At 52.3% G+C, this 24,276-nt stretch overlaps 11 protein-coding genes across 11 annotated transcripts; 6 read left to right on the forward strand and 5 right to left on the reverse strand.

Moving 5' to 3' along the window:
• Positions 1-165: 165 nt before the first annotated feature.
• On the forward strand, positions 166-1,738 carry SNOG_00919 (hypothetical protein; the record flags this gene model as incomplete). The annotated part of the gene is made up of 2 exons (XM_001791534.1): positions 166-648; positions 728-1,738. 2 exons carry the CDS (start codon positions 166-168, stop codon positions 1,736-1,738), a joined length of 1,494 nt encoding a protein of 497 aa, XP_001791586.1.
• Positions 1,739-3,080: 1,342 nt separating this feature from the next.
• Positions 3,081-4,750, forward strand: SNOG_00920 (hypothetical protein; the record flags this gene model as incomplete). The annotated part of the gene is made up of 2 exons (XM_001791535.1): positions 3,081-3,131; positions 3,578-4,750. The coding sequence occupies 2 exons, from the start codon at positions 3,081-3,083 to the stop codon at positions 4,748-4,750; spliced, it is 1,224 nt and encodes a 407-aa protein (XP_001791587.1).
• A 435-nt stretch (positions 4,751-5,185) lies between these two features.
• Positions 5,186-7,360, reverse strand: SNOG_00921 (hypothetical protein; the record flags this gene model as incomplete). The annotated part of the gene is made up of 4 exons (XM_001791536.1): positions 5,186-6,128; positions 6,339-6,720; positions 6,745-7,131; positions 7,333-7,360. The coding sequence occupies 4 exons, from the start codon at positions 7,358-7,360 to the stop codon at positions 5,186-5,188; spliced, it is 1,740 nt and encodes a 579-aa protein (XP_001791588.1).
• A 515-nt stretch (positions 7,361-7,875) lies between these two features.
• Positions 7,876-8,947, forward strand: SNOG_00922 (hypothetical protein; the record flags this gene model as incomplete). Its single annotated transcript, XM_001791537.1, has 2 exons — positions 7,876-7,910; positions 8,059-8,947. 2 exons carry the CDS (start codon positions 7,876-7,878, stop codon positions 8,843-8,845), a joined length of 822 nt encoding a protein of 273 aa, XP_001791589.1. The 3' UTR covers positions 8,846-8,947.
• A 1-nt stretch (position 8,948) lies between these two features.
• SNOG_00923 (hypothetical protein) lies at positions 8,949-10,160 on the reverse strand (the record flags this gene model as incomplete). Its single annotated transcript, XM_001791538.1, has 1 exon — positions 8,949-10,160. One exon carries the CDS (start codon positions 10,158-10,160, stop codon positions 8,949-8,951), a length of 1,212 nt encoding a protein of 403 aa, XP_001791590.1.
• A 761-nt stretch (positions 10,161-10,921) lies between these two features.
• Positions 10,922-11,869, forward strand: SNOG_00924 (hypothetical protein). Its single transcript, XM_001791539.1, has 2 exons — positions 10,922-11,364; positions 11,421-11,869. The coding sequence occupies exons 1-2, from the start codon at positions 11,072-11,074 to the stop codon at positions 11,695-11,697; spliced, it is 570 nt and encodes a 189-aa protein (XP_001791591.1). The 5' UTR covers positions 10,922-11,071; the 3' UTR covers positions 11,698-11,869.
• A 16-nt stretch (positions 11,870-11,885) lies between these two features.
• SNOG_00926 (hypothetical protein) lies at positions 11,886-14,304 on the reverse strand (the record flags this gene model as incomplete). Its single annotated transcript, XM_001791540.1, has 4 exons — positions 11,886-12,319; positions 12,824-13,107; positions 13,153-14,215; positions 14,262-14,304. 4 exons carry the CDS (start codon positions 14,302-14,304, stop codon positions 11,886-11,888), a joined length of 1,824 nt encoding a protein of 607 aa, XP_001791592.1.
• Positions 14,305-14,965: 661 nt separating this feature from the next.
• Positions 14,966-15,259, forward strand: SNOG_00927 (hypothetical protein; the record flags this gene model as incomplete). Its single annotated transcript, XM_001791541.1, has 1 exon — positions 14,966-15,259. The coding sequence occupies one exon, from the start codon at positions 14,966-14,968 to the stop codon at positions 15,257-15,259; it is 294 nt and encodes a 97-aa protein (XP_001791593.1).
• Positions 15,260-15,806: 547 nt separating this feature from the next.
• Positions 15,807-17,244, reverse strand: SNOG_00928 (hypothetical protein; the record flags this gene model as incomplete). The annotated part of the gene is made up of 2 exons (XM_001791542.1): positions 15,807-16,043; positions 16,234-17,244. The coding sequence occupies 2 exons, from the start codon at positions 17,242-17,244 to the stop codon at positions 15,807-15,809; spliced, it is 1,248 nt and encodes a 415-aa protein (XP_001791594.1).
• Positions 17,245-18,581: 1,337 nt separating this feature from the next.
• On the reverse strand, positions 18,582-19,793 carry SNOG_00929 (hypothetical protein; the record flags this gene model as incomplete). Its single annotated transcript, XM_001791543.1, has 1 exon — positions 18,582-19,793. The coding sequence occupies one exon, from the start codon at positions 19,791-19,793 to the stop codon at positions 18,582-18,584; it is 1,212 nt and encodes a 403-aa protein (XP_001791595.1).
• A 578-nt stretch (positions 19,794-20,371) lies between these two features.
• On the forward strand, positions 20,372-24,129 carry SNOG_00930 (hypothetical protein; the record flags this gene model as incomplete). Its single annotated transcript, XM_001791544.1, has 3 exons — positions 20,372-20,639; positions 20,860-23,406; positions 23,456-24,129. 3 exons carry the CDS (start codon positions 20,372-20,374, stop codon positions 24,127-24,129), a joined length of 3,489 nt encoding a protein of 1,162 aa, XP_001791596.1.
• Between the last annotated feature and the right edge of the window lie 147 nt (positions 24,130-24,276).

Below are 24,276 nucleotides of genomic sequence, written 5' to 3' on the forward strand. Positions count from 1 at the left end.
GGACTCGAGACATGTAAGATGCAGTGTTGAGGTTCTAGGGCGCATGTGAGAAATGCAGTGACGTACCTGGGACCCTTGATCGGCTCCACCACCGAACGAACGCCGCATGATTCTTCCACGCGCTTCGAAGCCAGAACCCCTTCATCCATACCACCCCCAGGACCCATGCGGCTCCGTCCGATCTTTTGGACTGGTACCACATGTACGCGCGCCTCGATCAGACCACAATGGAGCTTTCGCCGCCAATTGATGACACTCGCCATCGAGACCAGCTGCGACGACACGTCCGTGGCAATTGTAGAGAAGAAGGTTGAAAATGGGCGTGCCGTTGCGCAATTGCACTTCCATAAGAAGGTTACTGCAAACAATGCCGAGTACCAAGGAGTGCATCCCCTTGTGTCTTTGCGCTCGCACCAAGAAAACCTTGCAGATCTGGTGAGCGAGGCCATCAGCCATCTTCCACCGAAGACCGCTAGCCGTGATCATGATTTTGAGCATGGAGGACTGGAAGCACAAAGACCAGAGGCAGTGTTAGACGTCACGAAGAAACGCCTGCCAGACTTCGTTTCGGTTACAAGAGGCCCTGGTATGAGGTCGAACCTCTTCACGGGACTAGACACTGCAAAAGGCCTTGCCGTAGCATGGCAGGTACTGAACACGTACTTTCCACCATGATTTAGCTAAACCAGACACTTAGATACCTCTCGTGGGCGTCCATCACATGCAGGCTCATGCTCTGACCCCACGACTCGTGAGCGCGCTAGAACCATCTGCAACGCCGACATTAGAACCCGACTTTCCCTTTCTCTCTGTCCTCGCCTCCGGTGGCCATACTCTGCTCATACAATCTGCATCTTTGAACGATCATCATTTGCTGGGTACCACAAATGACATTGCTGTTGGCGAATATTTGGACAAGGTCGCGCGTATCTTGCTGCCGACTGAATTGTTGCAGAGTACTAGAAGCACCATGTACGGCGCGCTCCTGGAGAAGTTCGCTTTTGAAGGGAATGCAAGTCAGACGGTAGATTCGCAGAAGAGCAAAAGTACCTGCAACACAGGGTCCGCTCCACGAACTTCGACGTTTTCCAGTGCCACTGCAAGCTCCTCACAACAATACCTGGACTCTAGCAGCCATGATTACACATGGTACAAGGTCCCTCCCAATCACGAGGAGGCCTTGAAGACGGCCATGACCAAATGGGGCTGGGCCTTCAATCAGCCTTTAGTCACAGCGCATTGTGGCCTCAAGGTGAACGACATCGAGCTCAGTTTTTCCGGCCTGTTGACTGCAGTCGAGCGCGTTATTGGATATCAGACTGATCCAGTCACAAGGAAGCGTACCAAAATCGAGCGGACCCTTGACGAGATCAGCCTTGAAGAAAAGAAACACATTGCAAGGGAAGCGATGCGCGCGGCCTTTGAGCATGTCGCGTATCGTGTGGTTCTAGCACTACGATCCCTAGCCAGTGACCCGGCACCTCGATCCGTTGTTCTCGCTGGCGGTGTAGCAGCGAACTCTTTCTTGAGGCACATACTCGCTAGTACTCTTTGCGCCCGCGGCTTCTCACACATAAATCTCTACTTTCCACCGCCAAGCTTCTGTACCGACAACGCTGCCATGATTGCATGGACCGGAATTGAGATGTTCGAGGCTGGTCACACTGATACGCTCAGTATCCGGGCTATACGAAAATGGCCGCTAAACCAACTGCTAGACCCTGTAGTCGACGGCTAGAAGTATGTGATCATGAGACTGAGAAACACTACCCCTCAGCTGCTGCGCATGTCGTATCCACCATCGGAAGAGCGGCATCGTAATAATGACCGAGATGCTTCTCACGAATGTTGCAAATGCTCGTGATGCCCGGAGAACCTGCATCATTGGGCCTTCGTGTCGGCATAAGGCCCGTTTTGATATACCTGTTCGTACCGCGCCTTATGTCGGTGCACGCTGTCAAGCATCGCGCGCTCATAGAACGTGTCAAACGCCACCTATCTTTAGACGACACCTCAAAGCGACTTGCCATCTCCGGGCTACATAGATTGTATGCCTTAGTGCTTTCCTGGTCTACTGAAAGTAACAGCCAGCTATCATTGTCCTGGGCCAGTTAGCGAATGGGAAAAAAAAATGACGAATATACCCGCATCTAGACCCAAGTCCAAAAAAAACCTCTAGGCGTGGGAGATGCGATAACGAAGTACAAGTACTGGTGACATGAAGCTGGGTCGGTTTGGCCCTTGCCAAATTCTACAGGGGCCGGTTCTTTTTGACGGCTATGTACTACGTTCGGTTGCTGCCGAATCCCTGCCTCACAATCACCAAATTACCATCAATATATCCAAACAACGACCACTCTATCTGTGCCGAGCGTTTTCCATGTTCTAGCCAAATGGAAAGCTGCGAATGTTTGTATCACGCTCTCGCCCTCTAAAAATAACTTGCCCCCAGGTCATGCCACTGATGTACCCGAGGTCTATCAGCATTGATTGCTTGGTGAGCTCGACATGTCAACCTAAAGCCCGGAACAGTACCTGCTTCGGCTCGCTAACGCAAGATCTTGAGTATATTGTGCAAGCACTCGATACAGTCGTACGGATGATGAGTGGCCAGCCTCGTATACTTCATATGCGCGCATAGTACGGCCACTGGATCAGTATGGTCAACACAGAATGGGGATCTAGTGAAAGTCTATAATAGGGTAGCATTTCGCAACAATACACCGTACGGTTGAACGCCTCGCTCTCTAGGTAGTTAGTTCTGTGTAGAATCACACAGCGGCACAATGGCACCTGCTCGGCACAGCTTTTTGGCTTTACTTGGTCTTGCCACAAGGTACGCCAATACTCCATTTCGTCTTAGGTTTTTCTCTGACAATGTAATAGCATTAGTGCACTACCTGCTGGATTTCAGGGCCGACAGGTTCTTACACCACCTCAGCAGAGTGTAACATTTGAATCTGGCGACCCACAGCCCACTCCTGAACCATCAGAGGGACTCGAATTGCCGCCAGTCTTCCCACAGCCAAGTGATCAGATAAGCCTAGGCACACCTTCCGGTTGGATAAGCTGGCAGACAGATGCTCCAGCGTCCACACCTGCACCTGAAGAGCCTCAATATCCAGCGCCGGGTAAACCGACGGACCAGATTTCATTAGGCAAACCCAGCTACTGGGTGAGTTGGGAGACGGATAGTCCTGCTCCTACACCTTCCCCTGATGAGCCTGATTATCCAGCGCCAGCCGAGCCATCCGACCAGATCTCATTGGGAAAGCCTACGTTTTCGGTCTCTTGGAGTGGAGATGGACCATCTACTGCGGTACCAGAACCAGAGAAGCCCTCTTCTGCTATAGTGCCACCAAAGCCTAGCTCTAGCCCTGCTCCATCTAGCTCTTCGACTGGCAAGCCCACCACTACTAAGAAGCCTGGGTATCCAGAGTGGCCTTCATACAAACCATGGCCCCCTAAGAAGTCTTCTACAGCAAAGTCTTCGTCGGCATCCGCCAAGCCTCCAAAGGCAAGCTCATCGATCAAGCCAGTTCCTCTCCCAACTCCAAGTCCAACTCCAGCTCCGCAGCCCATTCCCGCGGACCCCAGTGATCAGATCAGTCTTGGACCTCCATCGTTTTCTGTGAGTTGGTACAAGCGAGATGACAAGGTCTATGTACCACCACCAAAGCCGACTGCTTCCAAACAAAAGCCCAAACCTACGCCAAGCAAGAAGCCAAAGACTAGTTCGAAGAAGGTAACTCCTACACTCTCACCAACACCAACGCCGAAGCCCTCCGTCAAGCCCACCCCAAGCCCAACACCCTCGCCTACGACCGTTCCAGATGACGACTACCCAGAAGAGCCCACCCCTGAACCCACCCCGAGCGATGATCCAGAACCGCTACCCAACGATACTGTTGGCCTTGGTATACCATCAGGCTGGATCAGCTGGGGCAAACGCGCCGCCCCACCCACAGAAGTGCCTCCACCATTCCCCTGGCCAACAGTCGGTCTGCCTCCCTTCAAAGTCTCTGTGAGCTGGGACAAGCGCGAAGCCGACGTCGCCGCGCCAACAAACTTCGACACCATCGGCTTCGGCTTCCCTCCCCTGCCCACGGCACCCGTGTACTGGCCCTCTGCGAAACCTCCAACGTACATCTCATGGGTCAAGCGCCAGGACGACGCCGAGCCGACGGAAGTGCCCGAGATCCCTGACGACGAGTTCCCAGAGGACCCAGAGGATCCCGAGGGACCGATTGAGATCCCGCCGTTTCCTGTGCCTACGCAGCCGAACAGTATTGGTATCAACCCGCCCACTGCGACGGTTATTTGGGGAAAGCGACAGGATGAGGAAGGTCCTATTGAAATTCCACCTTTCCCCGTGCCTACGCAGCCTAACACCATCGGCATCAACCCACCCACAGCAACGGTGATCTGGGGAAAGCGTCAGGACGAGACTGATCCCGAGAGCCCGATCGACATACCCCCATTCGCTATCCCGACACAGCCAAACACTATCGGTCTTGAACCACCCACAGCAACGGTGATCTGGGGAAAACGCCAGGACGAGACCGATCCCGAGGACGAAGAGCCCGAAGGCCCGATCAATGTCCCGCCATTTCCTGCCCCGACGCAGCCGAATACTATCGGCCTTGAACCGCCCACGGCGACTGTGATTTGGGGAAGGAGGCAGGATAGTTCGCCCACGGATGGGGTCGCGCTTGAGACTGCTATTGCGACGGTTGTGTGGAGTGCATAGAGGGGGTGTTGTGCCGTGAAGGAGTTCAATCCAAGGTGAAGTGTCGCCCGCACGATGTCCAAGTCTTGACATGTAGTATGTAGTATTACCTTCGCTTTTCGTAGAATCGACCAGGATGTGTCTGCAAATTCAATCGAACGTTTATCGCGTGTACTGAACCAACATCTTTGAAGTTTGCTACATGTTACAATCAAAGTGTGAAGATACTGTTCCCCAAGCGAATATTAACCATGCATACATATCAAAAAAAAAGACTAAAATAGCAAAATACACACGTGGTCCTTATTACCCGCGACCAGGGCTCAAGGACAAGGTCAAAGCCAAGCTTCCAATCTATGCGCCGTGAATAGCCTACGAGCTACACGAACCCTTCGCATCCAGATCGCGTACAGATATCGTATACAATCTCCAGCCTAAGTGAGTCGAGTCCACTTTTTACGCCGGCGCAGGCGTAGCGCTACTGCGAACCTGGAGTTTCTTGGGCTTCTTCTTGGGCTTGGACTCGTCTGATTTGGTCGAGTCAACTTGGGCCGGTTGTTTTTCCGCGGGTTTCTCAGAGGGTTTGCGCTCGAGTTTCTTCGGCGGAGACTTTTTGGTAGGTTTGGACTCTTGTGGGGTCGTCTTTTCTTGTGTGGTATCCTTGGTCTCTGCGTCGATTTTTGGCTGTTCAAAGTCTTGCTCGATATCTTGCTTCTGTTCTTCTCCCTTCACATCAATCTCAGGCTTCTTCTCCACATGCTTCTCGCTACTGGATTGCTTCGGCGTGCCCTTCTTGCCAGTGTTATTGAGTGACGCCACACTACTAGCCAAATCCTCCCCCTCCTTCACATCCTCAACCATGAAATTTGCCGCCATGCAACGCCCACCATTCTGCTTGCCCACATCCATTGGACACGCGCTGAACACGACTACAACGTCACGATCAGCTCTGAAGCGCACGTAGCTCCGTTTCTTGCCCTTTGGCTCGTCGACGCTAAGGATAGCGCCCTTCGCGCCCGCTCCGTCGATGCTGCTGATGTTTGCTACGTCGAGGGGCGCGTTCATGAATAAGTGCAGAGGCGTGGGTGCGATGTTTACAGTGATATCTGCGCCGATTGCTTTTGCGCCCTTGAGGCCTGCGCCTTCGTTCAGTTCCTTGAGTGCGAGGACGAGGTTTTCTGCACAGCTGCCGTGTTCTTCTGGTTTGTCTGTACCTAGCGCGCTGTATAGGTTTGCATCGCATGCGGCGGTGAGCGTGTCATGAGCACCGGGCGTTGTATCTTCGACGAGGGTGATGATCGGGTTGCGGAGGTTGGTAAGGAGGATATCGTCGACTTCGGGGACGAGTTTGTGCGAGGAGGCGCGTGTGTGGGGGAGGGGAGAGGTATTCCATGGGTGGCTGTGAGGAGTTGGGAGGGGTGTGTAGATGCGTATGCGGAGTAGGCGGCGTAGACTGAGGAAGCGTAGCCGGAGCCTGTTGCAGCTGTAATGGCAGGTCAGTCATTGCTCCACATCTCATCGACTTTGGACCTTTGAGCATCGGAAGCTAGTAATATAGGACTTACCAGCAATGGTACCAGCTCCAACAGGCGTCTTGGAAAAGTCATACAGCTGTTCTGCATAGCTCTTGTTCGGGTCGCGGTTGTGGCTCGACTGGAAGGCGGAAATGGCAGACTTCGAGTCTGGGATCTGGACGTTTGGCACGTAGCTTGAGAATCCTTTGCCTGTAGGCAGATAAGAAGACCACTTCTTGGTGTTGGCTTCGTTTTGCGTCTTCTCATCTTGTGCACTGGGCTTCTTCTCGCCCTCTTCCTTCTTCGGTGCCCCTTTGTTGCGATACGGAATAGACGGGAGATAAGAGCCCCATGTGCGCTTCGTAGGCTGCTTTGAAGAAGATGCGGTGGTTTCTGTCGTCTTCTCGTTCTCTGGTGTGTCGGGAGCTTGCTCCGGTGGATCGTCGTCGTCTGGCTTTGTCTTATCCGCTTCGTTGGCTGTAGATTCGGTCCCCGACCTACTATCTTCCTCCCTGTCCTTCTTCTCTATCTTTTCATCCTTCTCGCCAGACTCCATTCCCCCGTCTTTTCCCTCAACAGCATTCTTCAACCCCTCAGCCTCCTCCCGCACCTTATCCTCATCAATGTCTTCCGCCTCACCCTCTCCTTCTCCCTCCTCAGGCGGCGCACCCAGACTAAACGCCCACATGCTCACAACCTGCTTGCCATAAGTATTGATGACCTTGATCGTCCTGCCCCTCGGCACAAACGTCGCAACGCCATGACGCGCAGGAATCGTCTGCAACTCGCCGGACATATCTTCCTTTTCCAATTCCAATTCCTTTCCCTGTGTCTTGTTTCTCTTCTTCTTCTGCTGTCTCTCAATAGCCGAAAGCACAGAAACAACAGCTAAGCCGGCAAGCGCGCGGCGCGTAGGATATTGCGGCGCCGTTTTGAACAGATGTTATCACACTTCAAAGGCGGAAAATCAAGTAAGATGCGAGCAATAGATATAACTGAAATTACAACTGTCTTCTTGCTTCGTTCGCGAATGTCAAAGTTGGCACATACGAATCCCAGGAAACGGAGGCAGGACCTATACATCCAGACCCTCGAGTGACGTGATGGGCGCACCCATCCTTGCGGCTCATCATCCAACGGCTATCGAGCTCGCATGGAGTGCCCTTGCACGAACGTCCCGCGCGTTGGGGCGGGAACATCTGGCTGTGACACCATGACGCAGTGGTTGGAGGGAAGCCGGTTTTGCGGATGGCAAGCGGGCGCGGGAACCGGCTCGCTTGCGGTTGCCCTAGGATTCGCGACATCTCGTCTCTAGTGTTTTGGCAGCACTGATGCGTCGATCACGGGAGATGTAGTATCAAGAATCAGCGTGTGAAGAATACATACTGTCCTGCTTCATGCACTGTGTGGATATGTGCGTAGGACAGTTCTGCGCATGGATCAGCGCGTATGGAAGCTGTAGCACATTAGCAGCCAGTCGGGATGCGATCAGCTCATGTATTGGCTGTACAACCCCGCGCTGCTGCTTTATTGAATGGCAAGGGGTTGCGACTCATACAAGTATAAGTGAGATAGACATACTCCTAGCAAGAGTTAGGCTGTTCGACTATCGACACTTTGGAGCATTTCAAGATGACCGAGCCTGCATGGACATGTTCCTTTGAAAAGTAAGTCACTCATGTCCTCCGATTGGATATATGTTAACACTATTTTAGCCTGATTCAGTCTGATCTTTTCACTTTTTATGTCGGCGAGGAAAGGAAGACGTTCAGAGTCCATACAGCTGCGATTGCTGCAACGTCTGGTCCTGTTCAGAGCGCTTCTGACTGGAGGCCTAGCTGAGGCCAACCAAGGCTCTGCCGAGATCCTAGATGTCGAGCCGGACGATTTCGTCAGGTTCTTAGAGTATGTGTATCGCGGCGATTACACCGTACCACCCTGGACAATTGACGAATCAGCGCTGGCGACGAGCGACGTCGATGCTCCAGAGGAGGAACCTGTTCCTGATGCACCAACGTCTCCAACCCCTGATGACGAATCTGGGTCTGTGTTTGCAGAGTCGACAGATGGGTGGGAACCTTCTGTTCCGGCTGATCACGTACTGCCAGTCGAAAAGGCCAAACAGAAAAAGGAGCGAGATATGTTGACGCTGCGTTCCACTTTTCAAGAGCGCTCGTATGTCACGGACGGAGCGCCCAACGCTCAAATATCTGAAAGCTTTCGACCAAAGCCGAACTCTGCGGTCGACCAGGACTTCACGACCGTATTTCTAGCTCACACTCGGCTTTACATCTTCGCTGAGATGCGGCTGATCTATCCGTTAAGGAGTTTGACGCTCCAAAAGCTACACAAGTCGTTGATCGGCTTTCAGCTATACAACCAGCGAGTCGGCGATGTAGTAAAACTTGCTCGATGGGCATACGAACATGGAACAGATCGTTCGAAAGGCGGTGCCATAAACGAGCTGAGACAGCTGGTGGTGGAGTATATGGCCTGCGAAGTCGACATTATCGGAAAGCACAAAGACTTCAAGCTCCTGCTCGAAGATGGCGGCGAATTCGTGACCGACTTCTGGGGCGTCGTGTCCAAGTACCTCCTATAGTTCCAAACCCCACCTCTTCATATTAGCTTATCATCGTACCAGCAAGCTCGCGTCATCCCTCCTCTTATAGTTCCAGAATCCAGCTCATCATATCATTCCACCATCACGCCAACAACCTCGCATCCTCCTTCCCCCTACATGCCGCAATAAGCAACCTCCCAAACGCATCCAACTCACCCACATCCCTATCCAAACTCCACAACGTCCCAAACTCGCCATAACTCACCAAATTATCCTCCTCGCCCAGCCACCCAACGGGTCGCACCTCCCATTCTTCCCTGCTGCAATTCCAGGCCCCAAGATCCTTAGTCAAAGGTAGTCGTGCGACTACGGGGACTTGGCTTGCCAGCCCGTCGCGCGTGAGACATGAATACCCGCAGCGCACGAATACTGATATCATGATTGTGCGGCGCAGGGACTCGTGGAAGATCCAGGATGCATAGTCCGATGCGAAGGTCTGCGGCTCAGCGAAGGAGCGTTTCCACAGCGTGGCGGTCCAGTGTTCGAGCAAGGGCAACTGGGATGCGGCTTGGTGTTGGAGATTGAGGTCGGGGTCGTACAGTCGGATGATTTGGTAGATAATCAGGGCCTGGACGGCGGCGAGATGTTGGGTTAGCGTCCACGTCTGGGATTCGTGGGTTAGGGCGGAGATTTTGGTGGCGATGGTGTTTGCGAGAATGCGTTGGTTGCATGCGGATTTGCTCATGTACAAGGCGGATATGGCGACGCAGTCTTGGATCGCTTCAGGCTCGCGGGTTTCGTATAGGTCTTTGTGGAGGAAGGCTGTGGAGCCTTGATACGCCATGACGGAAACGAAGCTTTGTAGGCTGTATGTTATGAACTGCGTTTGAGCCTGGCTGAGGAAGGTCGGGACGACTATTTCTGGTAAGAGCATTCGCGTCAAGGGGGCTCGAGGCATGTGCCGTGGCGCGACCAAGTCCCAGTCATCGTGGAATGTGAATTCTTCAAAACTCTCTGGACTTGAACTTGAGCCGCTCGAGCCACTCGTTTGGAACAACAATGGATCAAGACTCGCATCGCACGTGCTGATGTTGATGAACGACGGTTCGGCACAGCTACTGACAGCGCTAGTTAATGGGTGTCCCAGGTCCGGCGTGGATTGACGGATGACCACCTCAGCGGGCACAGCTCCGGACTCTCTAGACTTCTCGCGCGGGGAAGCGTTTGGATACTTGCAGTCGTGGCCTTTGACTCCGCACCGTTTACAGAAAGGGTACCCTAGATCGCACCGTCTCTTAGCTTTCACACAGCCGAAGCAGCTCTTCTTGCGCGTGCTCGATATGTATCCTAGCATGATGGTAGTGAGGTTGGAATGTCAGTCGCGACGAGCGATATCGACATCAAATACTCAGCAACTCAAACCGATTGTGTCCTTGTGCTGCGCATCTCATTTGAGTTCATCTGAGTCAGCACTATGCAGAGTCGTGGAACTCCGCCGTCCCAATCTAGATGCGATCCTTGCACGGCAACCCAGCAATTGGGCGAGCCAGATCAATTCGCAATCGCCGACATCTCGGTTAAGGAAAAACGAAGTTTGTCATGAGTACAGAGTTTAGTTCCCTGATGTGATCGATGTCGGGGATCCACAGCTCGTCCCAGACGCGACGATTTGGCGACGCATTGGTGGTCCACCTTCCACTTTTAGCCCCGTTTTCCGCGTCACCTTAGATGCGTCTCGAGGCATCGCATCGCATCGCAACGTTCGCATCGATCAACGACAAAGAAGAAATAAAGATGTCAGTCATGATGACTATCTCCCGCATCATCCTTGTCTGGTTAGACATTCTTGCGTGCGTGCGTGCCTACTCCGGAATGTGCGATGCACGTTGCTGATGTCATGAGCTCCGGCGCCCGTGCACTTTCACATGCTTTCTCCGTCTGGCTGGTGACTTTGGAAACGGGATCACGGCCCCACGCCAGGAACAAAGTGCGCTTCACTTGCCCTTTCAGCCTTTTATGCCAGGCAAAACTTGTACATTAGACGAACATCCTTTTCACTATCACTATCACTCAGCACGGAAAAACATTACTAGAACGTTACGCCCTTGTTCAATCTACTGAAGCGGCTTTGTTACAGTGCCTACCGGAGACCGGACTAGACTTGCGATTGTCTCACCTGACGGTCGGACACACGATCTGACGCTTGTGTCGTGCCGACGGCCAAACGCCAACCACATTCACTTCGGCATCTACAGACAGACAGCAATGAGTGCGAGTTCGAGTTCCCATTCTAGCATGGAAGGGATTGAGAGTCCCGGTGCGCGGCGAGCCATCAGTTTACTCTTCACTATTCCCGACCGGTTCTACGACTTCTGCCACCTCGACCAAAAGACCTTCTTCGAGCTCGCCGACTGGATCATTGAGCACGTCGCATCGCAATTGTCATCGAATATCAGCATCGAAGAGAGCCTGTTCATGTTCCTGGATGTCGTTGCGCGGGGTAACAGCTTCACGAATGTCGCGTATGAGTGGGAGCATGATGTCCAATTAACACAGAGGTATGCCAAGCACGTAAATGCCGTTTAGCCATGTGACATTGCTCATCTCCTACTAGTATATTCCTCAATGTGTTGAATGCTCTGACTGTCCTGCACGAGAGCAAGGAAGTCAACCCAGACATTGAAGCCGAGGCCCCTTCGTTTAAGCAAACGCTGAAGGCGCGGTGGAAAGGCGCGAGGTCATTGCGACCCGGTCGATCAAGGATGGACGGCCTGATCAAAATCGGCGAGGATGAGATGGCGCAAGACGGACTCGAAGTCAGTCAGGAGGGTCTGAAGCACGCCCTGGAGGCGCTCAACAACTTCATCAATGAGCAGCAGGCCGAGTGCTGAGGCTGTCGTATTCGTTCTTATATGCATTGGTTCGGCGTTCGGTAACGATATGGGTAACGGAAACGGTTTGCATCGCCTTGGCTGGTAGGACGAATGGGTCCGTATGGTTGTCGCATGGCCTTAACGTGCTGTGCTGTATGCAGTGTAGCAATAGAATCCACTCGAAGAACTCCTTCGATATCTCCACATTATCCCATCTGTATTGGGCCTACTATGCCCTGCCCTAGCACGCTCAGTCTCCCTTTCTTGATGTTCAGCGCCTGTTCAATCCTGCTCTCTGGTTCGCCTCTCGACTGTCGCATCAGCGCCAATGTGATGACGCCAGCATCGGCGTATGTCAGGCCAGCGAAACTCTTACGACCAACATTCCTCAGCTCATCTTCTGCAAGGTCGGAAATCCGCTGTCTCGCCTCGAGCACTCGTAAGACGGGGTTATTGCGCGGGTCCGGGAAAACAGATGCTGGGGGCGCCTGCATCATATCGGACGGTTCATTGTTCGATCGGTTGCGCTGGGGATCGAACTGTGAGGTAGATGTGGGCGAGTAGTGAGGGTTCGGCTGTACTGCTCCTAATTGAGAGAGCCGCGAAGCCAGCGCAGGATCCTTTGCATCTTGCTCGATAGCTGTGCAAGACGTGGTTAGCACAAGGTCTCTTTCTTGCTGATAGGTTCAAGTACCTTGCGTCCTCGTCTCAGTCGCCTGGACAGGTGGGTGTACGGTTGGTCCTGCGGCGGAAGCCTTCGGAGCGCTCGGAGGAGAGGTAGCTGGGATGCGGGTCGTTGCGCTTTGAGGGGACCTCGTGGGGTATTTACGCACAGTGCTCGTAGCCGCCTTGCCGGCTTTTGACGCTGAGTTGCCCATGGTCGCAATTGGTGGTTGTGCAGTGGGGCTCCTCTGGTTGTTGAGATGTACCAACTCGACTTTTGGTGGTTTCGTCATGTATAATTGTCCGTGCGTTGCCCGCAACGGCGGCCACCTAAACGGGTTCACGTAAGATAGCGAACACTAAAATGCTCAACAGATGTCGCATGAGGCTCTGTAGCCCTCCTGAGTGGTGGAATCATCATATTTTGTGGTATTGCTCTATCGCTTTTGTATAAGTGCGTCGTTCGTCCGTTGTTAGAGACCCTCATCTGCGCGATAGTGCCCTGCAACCAGGAAAGCCAATTCCAGCGCTTGCTTTTCGTTCAACCTTGGGTCGCAGTATGTGGTGTAGTTCAAGCTCAGGTCCTCGTCGACGAGACCTTCACTTCCACCCGTACACTCAGTGACTGCGTCACCTGTCAGCTCGAGATGCATGCCACCGAGGAAGGATCCATGTTGCTTGTGGATCTTGAGTGCAGATGATAATTCAGAGAAGATGCTGTTGAACGACCTCGTCTTGATGCCAGTTGGCGTGCTTCGAGTGTTGCTAGATGACGTTAGCTGGGCCCAAGAGAGAGTTTTGTTGACTTACCCATGCATTGGGTCGCACTGCCACACCACAACATGGCCGCTTGCTTTTACAGCCTCGATATGTGCACCAAGCATCGACTCCACCTTCTCCGCTCCATAACGCGTTATCAACGTTATCTTGCCGATCTCCTTGGTAGGGTTCACAATGTCCAGCAACTCCACTAGCTCGTCGTTCTTCATGGAAGGACCGACCTTGATACCGATAGGGTTCTCAATACCCCGGAAGTACTCAACATGTCCGCCTTCAATCTGACGTGTCCGATCACCAATCCAGATGAAGTGTGCTGAGGTGTTGTACCAGCCCTTTCCGTCCGCGGACGGTTGTGATGGCTTGTGCCCAAATGGGTGCTTCAGCCTTCTTGTCAAGCTCTGCTCGTACTCAAGCACAAGACCTTCGTGACTTGTGTAGAGATCGACCGTTTGCAGTTGGCCCGATGTGTCTGCGCCAATAGTCTTCATGAAGCGAAGTGAGTCTGATATGCTTGTGACGATCGTGGAGTACTTTGATTGGAGTCCCTGGTCGCGCACGTGGCCAAGTTCCCAGTCCAAGGGGTTGTGTAGGTCCGCGAATCCACTCGAGAGTTGGGCTCGAATGTAGTTCGATGTCGTCGCTGAGTGGAAATAGGCACTGACCAGCCTCTCTGGATCTACACGTCGATGCTCCGGGTCGTAACCATTCAAAATATCACCTCTGAAACTAGGAATCTCCTTGCCGTTGACCATCTCCATTGGGCTTGATCTTGGCTTTGCATACTGGCCAGCTATGCGTCCAATGCGGATGACGGGCTTGTTTGAACCCCAAATCAACACCAAACTCATCTGCAGAAGCAGTTTCATCTTGGCATCGATAGGCTCGTCCGCGCAGTAAGAGAAAAGCTCTGCACAGTCACCACCCTGCAGAAGGAAGGCTTTTCCAAGGGCGGCATCGCGAAGACTTGACTTCAGGCGTACGATCTCGCTGGGAGTGACAATCGGGGGAAGTGCTGACAGTCGCTTACAAGCAGTATCAGCCGCTTCCTGGTCTTCGTAGGTGACGATTTGCTTGAGAGGTTTGGAGCGCCACGCTGTTAAATATTAGTAGTCGTCAACAAATAGGATGCGATGTCTAACATGTAGGCGACCATTCTGATGACTGAGCATTCTGGTTCGACATTTGTTCGGTGTTGGTTGCCTTCGCAACTGGTACGGGGTTTCTTTCTCCTGTCTGACTTCCCCAAAGTGTCCGATGATGATTGTCTGTGCCTCAGGTCAAATGTGAACAACGATGTCGAAATTCTTGTAGCACATGTGCTCGTGAAGGACACTTCGTTTGATGCTCGCAATATATTAATTTGGAGACGCCGGCCCAGGATCAGCCCACAAGGGTGTTCAATAACAGAAGCAAACACATGACTCAAAGAACGGCAAAATTGTTTGCGGAGGAAATGCTTTAGGAAGGCAACAGATTGCGGGCGGGATATCACTTACTACAAAAATACGGCGAGGTACTGCAGGTGAACAGCTAAGCCGAGTATGTTGACGATTCAGGTAGTCTTCTTTATTCGATCTACAATGGTGAAGTTATGTTTGTGCAGGCAGGTTATTCGGAAGATCGTTCGTTAAAATCTGCAATTTCCAACCAATCATGACCGCTCTTTTATCTCATTGGCTAGCGTCAACCCTCTCTCAACCCGCGGACCCACCTGTCGTCATACCCCACATTCCAGTCTACACGCCCTGCGATTGAATCAGTGCATGTCCTACTATTCACTATCGTCTACCTCCTCGACCTCCATAACACCAGTTCACTCACCCGCCCCACATCGCTTATCACAATGGCCGAGCCCCAACCTGCCGACGTCCACGAAGGCGCCGCAGACCCACACGCGCCCACAGGTACTGCCGAGGATCGCAAGGCCGCTGCAGCATTGTCTACACTAGACGTACAAGAAGACTCGGGCGCGAAGAAAGAGGTGGATAAGAATGCGCTTGACAAGGCTATAAAAGGACTAGACATCAAGGATAAGAAGGGGGAGGAGAAGAAGACAGTCAAGGTTGAGCCGGCGGATGTGAATCTACTGGTGAGTGGATATCTTGTCCAGACAGGCGTGTTGGAGGAAGCTGATTGATTGTAGGTTGCCGAACTGGAGGTGTCGAAACAAAAAGCGACCGAATTGCTTCGCGTGAATGAAGGTGACGCTGTCAAGGCTATAACAGCATTCGTTACGGTGGCGCCCTGAGCGCTGTCGCTCTACGTACATGCTCACGACTAGAAGAGATTCCACGCCCGCTGCCCGACCACAGTGTGTTAGACGCGCGATGAGGCACCCTGGTATAAAGTGATTCATCACAAGCAAAAAAACAGAGCTGGCGACCAACTCTCGCAGCTCAAGCCTAATAACCACGCTCTATTGGCACTCAAATGTTGTCAGATATGCACTAGAGAGGTCATTGAAGTGTTGGTGTGCAAGGATGGCTTCTTCACTGTAGAAGTCCTAACAATGTTGATAATTGTGTTAATACATCGAGTAATATTCATACTTGTGCAGCTTGAAGGAGCTTACTCATCCTCGCTATTAACGATTAGAGGTCGCTTCCTCTTCCTACCTGCACCAGGTCTCACTCCACCTCTTGTCTTCTTGATTTCCTTCACCGCAAAAAGTGGAGCCGACTTCCTCATTCTAGGTCGCGCTGCGCCTGCTCTTTCTGGCACAGTATCGCTAGCTTGACTGCCATCTTCCGAGACTTGGGGGTCGGAAGCTTCTGCGCCTCCATTGGTGTCCTCGTCTTCATCGTCGGTCTCTTGAATGACAAGGATGGGTGTCCCGCTTTTCGCTCTAGTCCCCGCGCGAGACCTAGAGGCGTTGGATCCTTCGCGCGCTCTGGAGTCTCGCTCTCTTCCTGGTCGGCCTCCTACGTCTGGATTTTTGGACATTCGAAGGCTACTCGGGCCACTAGCTGATTCCCGTGCTTGTTTTGGTCTTCCACTCGTCGCATGTGTCTGCAGACCTTCTTCAGCAAGCTTTAATGCTCTTTTAGCTGCTTTTGCAGCCCGGGCTTTGGCCAATGCTTCTCTCATCCCTGGCCGTTCCGGTTTGTCTACATTTCCTCCAGTACTTGACGTGATGGAGTCGTTGAACGACGGTGCCCGCTTCATCTTGCCCTTTTTGGGCTGCTTGACAACCTGCTTTACTGCTACGATCTTGCCTTTGGGTTGCTTGAAGTTCTTGGTCATTTCTTCCGGATAGTTGTAGTTGAAGAATAATTCTGACCCTGCCTTGATGCTCGTGAGTGCGTACAGTGCTACGCGGAAGACGGTGTTACAGAACACGACCTTGGAGGCGCAATTGGAATGTGTTGCGTTCGCGTTATTGATAAACCGCAGCTTGTTTCCCATGTGTGTCGCATCAACATCTTGTTCTTTGTTGAGCTTGAAGAGGTACATGTTCTTTTCGTAGGTGTAGATGATTTCTCGCCGTTGCATTTCTCCAATGGAAAGCGTTTCTCCAGCATATTCGCCAATCAGTTCATGCGCATCTATGTCTTCGCCAGCATATAGACCAAAGCCATGCACCTCTGACTTGCCGAGCAACGTCTTCTTGGGCACACCTCTCTGAATTGCAACATTCGCGCAACTATGGTGCAGGAGCTCGTCGTTGTAGCGGTTGACAGGATCAAGAATCTCGGTGGCGCCGCAAGTTCCGCAAAGATCGGCATCGCACTCTCTCTTAAATTTGACGCATAGGCAGTCTTTGATAAGCGCGCAAGTACGCTTCCCGGGAATAGCAGCGCATGTACAGCCCGGAAAACGCCGATTGCAGCTCGGAGGGCATCTGCACGTCTTCTCGCAGGTGACGTTCTCCATGAAGCAGCGACACCTGGCTTCTGCACAAGTGCCTTCATGATTACAAGGGACGAAAGGTTTCCTCTCGTCCCATTGAGAGGTAATGGTATAATCCAACCACCACTTGGGTCTGAAATCTCCTGGTGGGGGCAACGATCGCCCAAGCGCTTTGGAAGTTGGCTGGCTCTTCAAGCTATCGGGATTTGATGGGAACTTGTAATTGACAATCTTTTCGACATCCGAGTCATCTGAATCGAAATGTATGGGCATAAGTTCTTCTTCCGGGTCATCTTCCGGGTCATCTTCAGGGTTTTCTGACGCGTCTTCTTCAGGCGTTTCTGAGTCGGTCCCGCTCTCAGGGTTTTCTCGAATTTGTCCATGGAAAAGGCAATTATGTCTGTTCATCTTTGGTCAGCTGTGGCCCCGTCGTTGACATGCAAGTACTTACTCGTGACAAACACTACACACGATGCTTCTAAATTCAGACTTGGGTGCAGCCTCAGCACGTTTTGTCTTGGCATCAATGTACTCTCGCATCGTAGTACTTTGCTTGGCCAAATACCAAGGGCTGAAGTTGCAATTGGCCAGGATCGCCGCGCATATAAGCGCAGCCATACGGAGCTGCATGGGGGAGGGCTCTCGAAGCTGAGGTAACAGCTTATGCCACGAATCAGGTGCACGTTCAATCAAGATGACTTGCTGCTCCGAATCATCTCGTTGAAACGTTTCTTCTTCGTAAGCTGTTCGATCTTGCATGAGAGTTTCATAGTCCTCATATCTGTCTGAACTTCGATTTATCCGTGTCAGAGACGTCTCAGGTGATAGCAGATAGTAGAGCATCACGTCCCAAGACAATCCCAAGTCGTCGAGCAGTGAAGATACGGCGCCGAAATAGAAGTTGTACTGTTCGTTCCGGAGATCGAAGTAGGGATTTTTGTCGAACTTGATCTCGTACTTGTGCGGTAGGTCATCCTTTAGAGCTTTTTGGCGTTTTTCTGGCTCGTCGTCGCCCAACCATGGCATGGTCAGAAGTTTTGACTCGTTATCAGCAAGTACATTGGTTCTTAAACTAACGTATTCCATGAATGAAGGTATTTGAAGAGCTTCAGGCGCAAAAGTGATGGCTTTTACGCTCCAGGACGACCTGATTACACCCTTTGGATGACTCTTAGTAAAAACATCCTGACTGACAACATTTAAGCTGGCTTTGTGGTTGCCCTTGTCGAAGGGGCTCTGTGTGTCTGTCATGTTTATGAAAGGCGAAATTGATTGTATACACGCAGGTCGCGTCATCGTGTGCCTTTGAGGCCGCTGACTACTGTCATTCGATCGCTTCAATCGCAGCTCACGTTCGTAGCACGTTCTCTGACGCCACATTATGTTCTACCTTTTTGTAAGCTTACGCGTAGATCAGACACATTTCTTACATACCTTTACCAGATAAGCATGGTCCTCATATCTTTCGTTAAGACGGTGACTGAGAGAAGTTTCGAATCTTCGGCGAGCAGACTCAATGTCTTTGGTCAAGTCAGCCTGTGTGGGAATCGGAGACACTACGCAACAGGACGCATAATCAGAATTTGATCTTCACGTGCGTAGAAAGAGGACTAACCTAGTTGGTTCGTGTCTATATTTTCCAGTGGTGGCAGCTGTGCCATATCGTCTACTTGAGCTTCAACTACTTCGGAAGAAGACAGACATGTTGGGAGTGGAGATGTTCGAATGCCTGGTTGGGGATTTTCCAGCTCAGTTGGCGAAGAAACTGAAGCAAGCAGATCTCCAGGCTCGGAGACCTGAGCACCCATGTCGGTATCCTCACCAAGACTGTTTTCATGCAGTACATCTAGCGGTAGGCTTCTTGCAACTTTGCTTTGACCTATATTCCCGTTCTTGGGGTTAGTTTCGGTGTCAGGTTTGTTCGAAAGCTCCGAGCCTGGTCCGCGTTTTGCAAACGATGCTTGCCGTCCTGATATGTGTTTTGACACGATGGCAGAACTCGATGAATATGCATGGTCACTGGCGGGGCGATCAGTACCGGTAAGTTGGCCAAAGCCTGTCCTGCGTGTTGGAGGACTTGTAGCACTTTTGATAGCCCTTGCCTTTGTGAGGATTCGCGAAACGTTCGGGTCGCGGATCCTTTGTGTTCCCTCTGGAAGTCGTGTTGGTGTGCCGGATGTTCCTGGTTGGCCGACATCTTTTTCGCGCCGCGCTGTCGAAGTCGCATCAGCATTAACGCGCCGTGGAGTGGTCTGTTCGCGCTCAGGGTCGGCTCGACCTCCGATTGGAGAATGGGAAGACGTCCTACTGTTTGCAGCTGCAAAATGGAGCAGCGAGAAGGATGGTGTAATTGGTTCGGAAAGCTTCACTCTCTCTGCTGGTCGTGTTTTGGACACCTCAATCGTTGACGATGGTCCAGCTTTCGCCGGGCTAGAGACATTGTTTGTCTCGCTTCGTGACGCATGGCGGCGGCCTCTCACACCCCCCTCGTCGTCACTGAAAGTCAAGTCAATCACGTCACGGTCTGGATCACTGGTCATCCAGTCTGACTTTCGTCGCTCAGCTGCTGGGTTTCCGTTTTCCAAGTCGGATCTGCGGCCGCGCTTAGGTCTCCTTTGGTCTGCAGCTCGGCTACCTGCAGGTACTTCGTCGATATGTCTTTCTGTAGGGTTGTCTTCGTCGATAAAGTCGACATAGCCCGCAATGCTAGCCGTATTCGTTGGTGTAGAGAACGGGATTGATGGTTTAGAGAACCAGCGTGGCGGCTCTGAATCATTGATACAGTAAGGGTTCTTACCAGACCCTCCTTGCGTATTCGCCATGGTCGCCGAAACGAGACAAAGTGGAGAGTACGAGGTAAAAGTCGGTTTATACAAACCTAATTAAATACTTAGTAGTGCTCTAAGAATGAGCAGTGCAACGCTTCACCTACGTTCTTGGCCAGAGACCTTGCATCAAATCTTTAGGCAAGCCCATTAGTGCAGCTACTAGATTCGATTACGAAGGTTTATGTGGGCGCGCTCGAGAGAATGTAGGCCGTGTTGGCGTTGTGGTAAAGGCGTGGGTCTTATGTTTGCTCCACTCCAACTCGATGAGCGCCCGACATGGCGCTAAAACACGGTTGCGCGCGAGCACGTGCAAGACAGGATCAAAGGACGCTGCCCAGGTTAACAGAATAACCGTGACCTTTTGTCGCAGACTTTCAAAGCTAGCTCGAAAGACGCCTCCAAGTGCCGGCTTATATTCTCTATGGCGTCAGGAAATCCTGGAGAAGTTATAGCTCTTGGAGTGAAGTGTGCACGGGCCGCTTGGCATGTTTACCGAACCGCGCCTTTCTGTTTACCTTTACGCCTTGGTACCGACCATCATCATCGCAACCCCACCGCGACCTCCCCACAACATGGCGAACACGGACGGAAAAGAAAATATCGCAGAGGGTCTCATAGCGAATCCGAAGCCCAAAGCCGGCATCTCGTCTCCGGCCAAATCATCGCGAAAGGCGCGTAGCAAGAGCATCGGTCCCGGCGGTCTTGGAGAGCTCGAAACACCAGCCCTGAAAGAAAGCAATGGCAACCGCAGAAAGTCTGCTTTCCCGGCAGTAAAGTCGATACTCTCGTCGAACGACGAGGACGAGAAGAAACGGCGCGATGCCCGTCGCAAGTCGCTCGGTACGTTGCGTGGAGTTCACAACAACGACAGCAACAGAACATTGCTAACCCAAAATAGCGCGGCGACGGGTCTCCTTTGCTCCAGAAGCAACATTGCATACCTGGGATGTAGTCGAATATCTACGCGATGCGACCAGCTCTTCAGCATCTTCGGATGCGACGCGTAGAGCTTCGGGCGTTTCCCAAGCCTCAACGCCCGCATCGCCTGCGCCAACCTCAGACCCTTCTGAGCCACCATCTACGCCGCCTGAACAGGCCGAGGAGCCACAGCCCGAGCCAAGCTCCTCCCCAGCGAATCAGCGCGAGAAGCATCAGAAGAAGAATCGACGCAGCTCAGGCATCCCGCCAATGAACTTCAACAATCCCGACGACATATATTCTTCTAGCCCGCTCAGCGCAGACAACCAGTCACCGGGAGGCGTAGACGGTATCGACAGCGCTTCGGAGGATGACGACGATGTCTCAAAAGATCTACAGGATGCGCCAGACTCTGAGAACTCGTCGCAAAGCAGTGCAAAGCTTGATGCTGCGCTCCGACAGGCGTCGAACCAGGCTGGAACACAAAGGCTCGACCTGGACGAGGAAGGCGACATGACCATGGATATCGCAGAGGATGAGTTCACGGCGTCGTTCAAGCCATGGGCAAGGAAGACTGCAATCGCTCAGGAAAACCAGGAAAACGTCGAGCCGTCGTCACCAGCGGGCACTGTGAGCGACGATGATATGAGCATGGACATTACACGTGCTGTGGGCAGGATTGTACCCCAAGACAACACTCAGAGTTCAGACATGGACGATGATATGAGCATGGAGCTCACTATGCCTCTTGGAAGCATCAAGACAATGGACACAAAATCGGCGGCAACCCGAAGGAAAAGCCTTAAGCGCCGCGTCTCAATGCTGGACGCATCGCAAGGTAGTCCCGCCAAGAGACCTGCCAGCCGCAGGACCAGCCTTCGACAACAGCGTCAGCTAGAAAAGGACTCCTCTGAAGATGCAACCATGGATCTCACTATGGCGATTGGTGCAATTAAGAGCGCAAACACCTCTGAGCCCGCCAGGCGCGTGAGCGTAGACACTGTTCTCGATGATGCTACAATGGACTTCACCTTAGCCGTTGGCAGCATTAAAGGTGGTTCGGCAGCCATCGGCGACGTGGAAGAGTCTGAGCCCGAAGACGAGGACTTGTCCATGGAGTTTACCAAGATCGTCGGACCGGGCATCAAACGCACCGGTCAACCATCAGCAACACCCGAGAAACATGTAGCAGCTGCGGAGTCTCTCTCTATACGCTCGAACAAGTCCACCCCAAAGAAAACTCCGCAAAAGTCGCCAGTCCGACGCCGAAGCGTTGTAGGTTCAGAGGAAGCCCGCAACGAGACCCCAAGCCATGCATCACCTAGCCAGATGCCTGCGGAAGTTCAATACCCTGTTCTCGATCCTGGCACCCCTGAAATTGTCCGACAGCACAAGATAGAGGACATTGAGCCTTCGCCGTTTGTTCGTAAGACGCCTCAAGGGACGCCAAAATCACAGGTAGACGTCTCCACCCCCACAAACCAGGCTCAGCATGAAGTCCACATGCCCATACCTGAGGATCCAGTCGCTGCTCCAATTCTCAACAGACGTCGCTCATCGCTATCGAACGTGCAGTTCAGTCCTCTAAACGCAGCTCGCGAGGAGCCGATCCTTAAGAGCACCACATTGCTTACGAACAATATTAAGTTATTGTCCACTCCTCGCAAACAGACCTTAATGTCCCCAACGAAACGAGGCATGACACCGAAGAAATCACAGACGCCTCAGAAGTTGGCAACACCAAAGCAAAAGACGCCTACTCCCAAGAAAGCCACGCCAAGGAGGAGCATGAGCCCTAAGAAGCGTGTTGCATTCGGTGAGCAACAGGGTGAGGCTGATTATGCCGAAGAAGCTGTTGAAGACCTGTCAGAAGTCGAGCGGATATCGTTGCAAGACTTCCTTGACATGACGAAGATTCGTTTCATGGACCTTAGTACGACCAAGCGACGGCACACTGCTGCCCCTGCTCTCTTCCATGATACTGAGGTAGAGGAGAAGGAGGAAACATTGGATCGATATGTCGTCGCTGGTGCCTGCACCCTCCCAGAGTACGAGCTATACCAGCATGCCTGCCATGAGATGAAGAAATACATTTCTGACGGACGCCACTTCGTTCGCACTATGGAGGCCAACGTTATGGAAGAGAACCCACTGCTGTTCAGTGAATACCTCACTGCCCCTCCAGATCAGCGCATTGTCATGGACAACCAATTCAAGAACCTGAAGACTAATGCAAGACTTGAAGCTCGCGGAGAATGGTACACGTGGCGCAGTACGCTGCTACACGATCTGAAGTCTGGTCTTCTCAGTACATTAGACGGCTTCAGGCGTGACGAACAGAAGCTTTCAAACCAGGAGCAACTTCTCGACACGGTCCTTCCCCCCTTGGTTGAAAAGCGGGAGATGCTGTCAACCGAATGCAAGCAGCTTCAACAAAGGCATGACGAGCTCAACAGCTGTGACCGCGAAGAATTAGAGGAGACACGAGAAAGGCTCGTTGCGACAGACGCGGAGCTAGAGGACAAACGACAACTTCTTGAACAGCTCCAGCAAGAGCTTGCCGAGAAGGACGCACGTATCCAAGCTATCAAGGAACGCAAAGTGGAATGTATCGAAGAGACCAAAGCAGCCGAGCGCGTGCGTGAGGAGTGCCGTGGATGGTCTACAAGCGAAGTCAATGACCTAAAAGGTAAGTTTGATGATATCTTCAACCATGGATAAATCTAACACTATCGCAGCCAAGGTAGCCGCACTCGAGCAAGCTTACGGTTGGAGCATCACTTCGGCCTCGTCAAACGGTATCACGATGACACATCTAAACGATCTTGAGTTGTACTTCCAGCCATCGGCTTTCATGACAGGCGGCAACACACCCAACCAGTCTATTTCACTTGCTTACGTTGGCGACTCGGCGACGCCCCATCCTCGGTCGTTGACCACGAGCAAGCGCTTCTTCCTCCAGCTCATCCGTGCGCACCTCCACTGCATTCCCCAGTCACAGACACGCATCTTGGACCTTTTAACAGTTGTGAAGAACGGATGGGCTACTGCTCTCGCAGTCGTTGATGGTGTCCGCTGGCTCGAACACAATTACATCACTGACGAGTTTATACTCTCTGATGAGCGCATCGGCATCTCTGCAAACATGCTTCTGCCTACTCTTCAAACCAAAGTGAAGGTCACCTTTGAGGTTGGCGTCAGCCTGAGCTCCGATGGTGTGCAGACGGATGTCACCCCTAGGGCTGAGATTGTTTATGGAGAGAAATATGGCGAGGAGAAGATGGGTGCTTTCCTCAGGGACTTCAGTGGTAACGAAGTGAGGAAGATTGACGACATGGCTGTTTGGGCGGATGGTATGCTCGATCTGGCTGCGAGATTGAAGAAGACAGGAAGGAAGGGAGAGCGGAAGTGAGGTTTTGGTAGCGCCTTCGTGACAGAACATATTGTTGACGTTTATTTTATGATTTGCTCTATGAGATATGAAGGCGTTCTGGGTCCTTCAAATAGCTGGCGTTCAATGTACCAATTATGAATTTCTGCATTTCACATGTGCACCACC

The sequence above is a fragment of the Parastagonospora nodorum genome, assembly GCF_000146915.1.
Source record: "Parastagonospora nodorum SN15 chromosome Unknown scaffold_1, whole genome shotgun sequence".
Taxonomy (NCBI): domain Eukaryota; kingdom Fungi; phylum Ascomycota; class Dothideomycetes; order Pleosporales; family Phaeosphaeriaceae; genus Parastagonospora; species Parastagonospora nodorum.

Bases quoted from the DNA above. Each gene is read 5' to 3' on its own strand.
- SNOG_00924 (XM_001791539.1), top strand. From the start codon at position 11,072: ATGAGTGCGAGTTCGAGTTCCCATTCTAGCATGGAAGGGATTGAGAGT. The intron at 11,365-11,420 runs GTATGCCAAGCA...ATCTCCTACTAG, and splicing joins GATGTCCAATTAACACAGAG to TATATTCCTCAATGTGTTGA.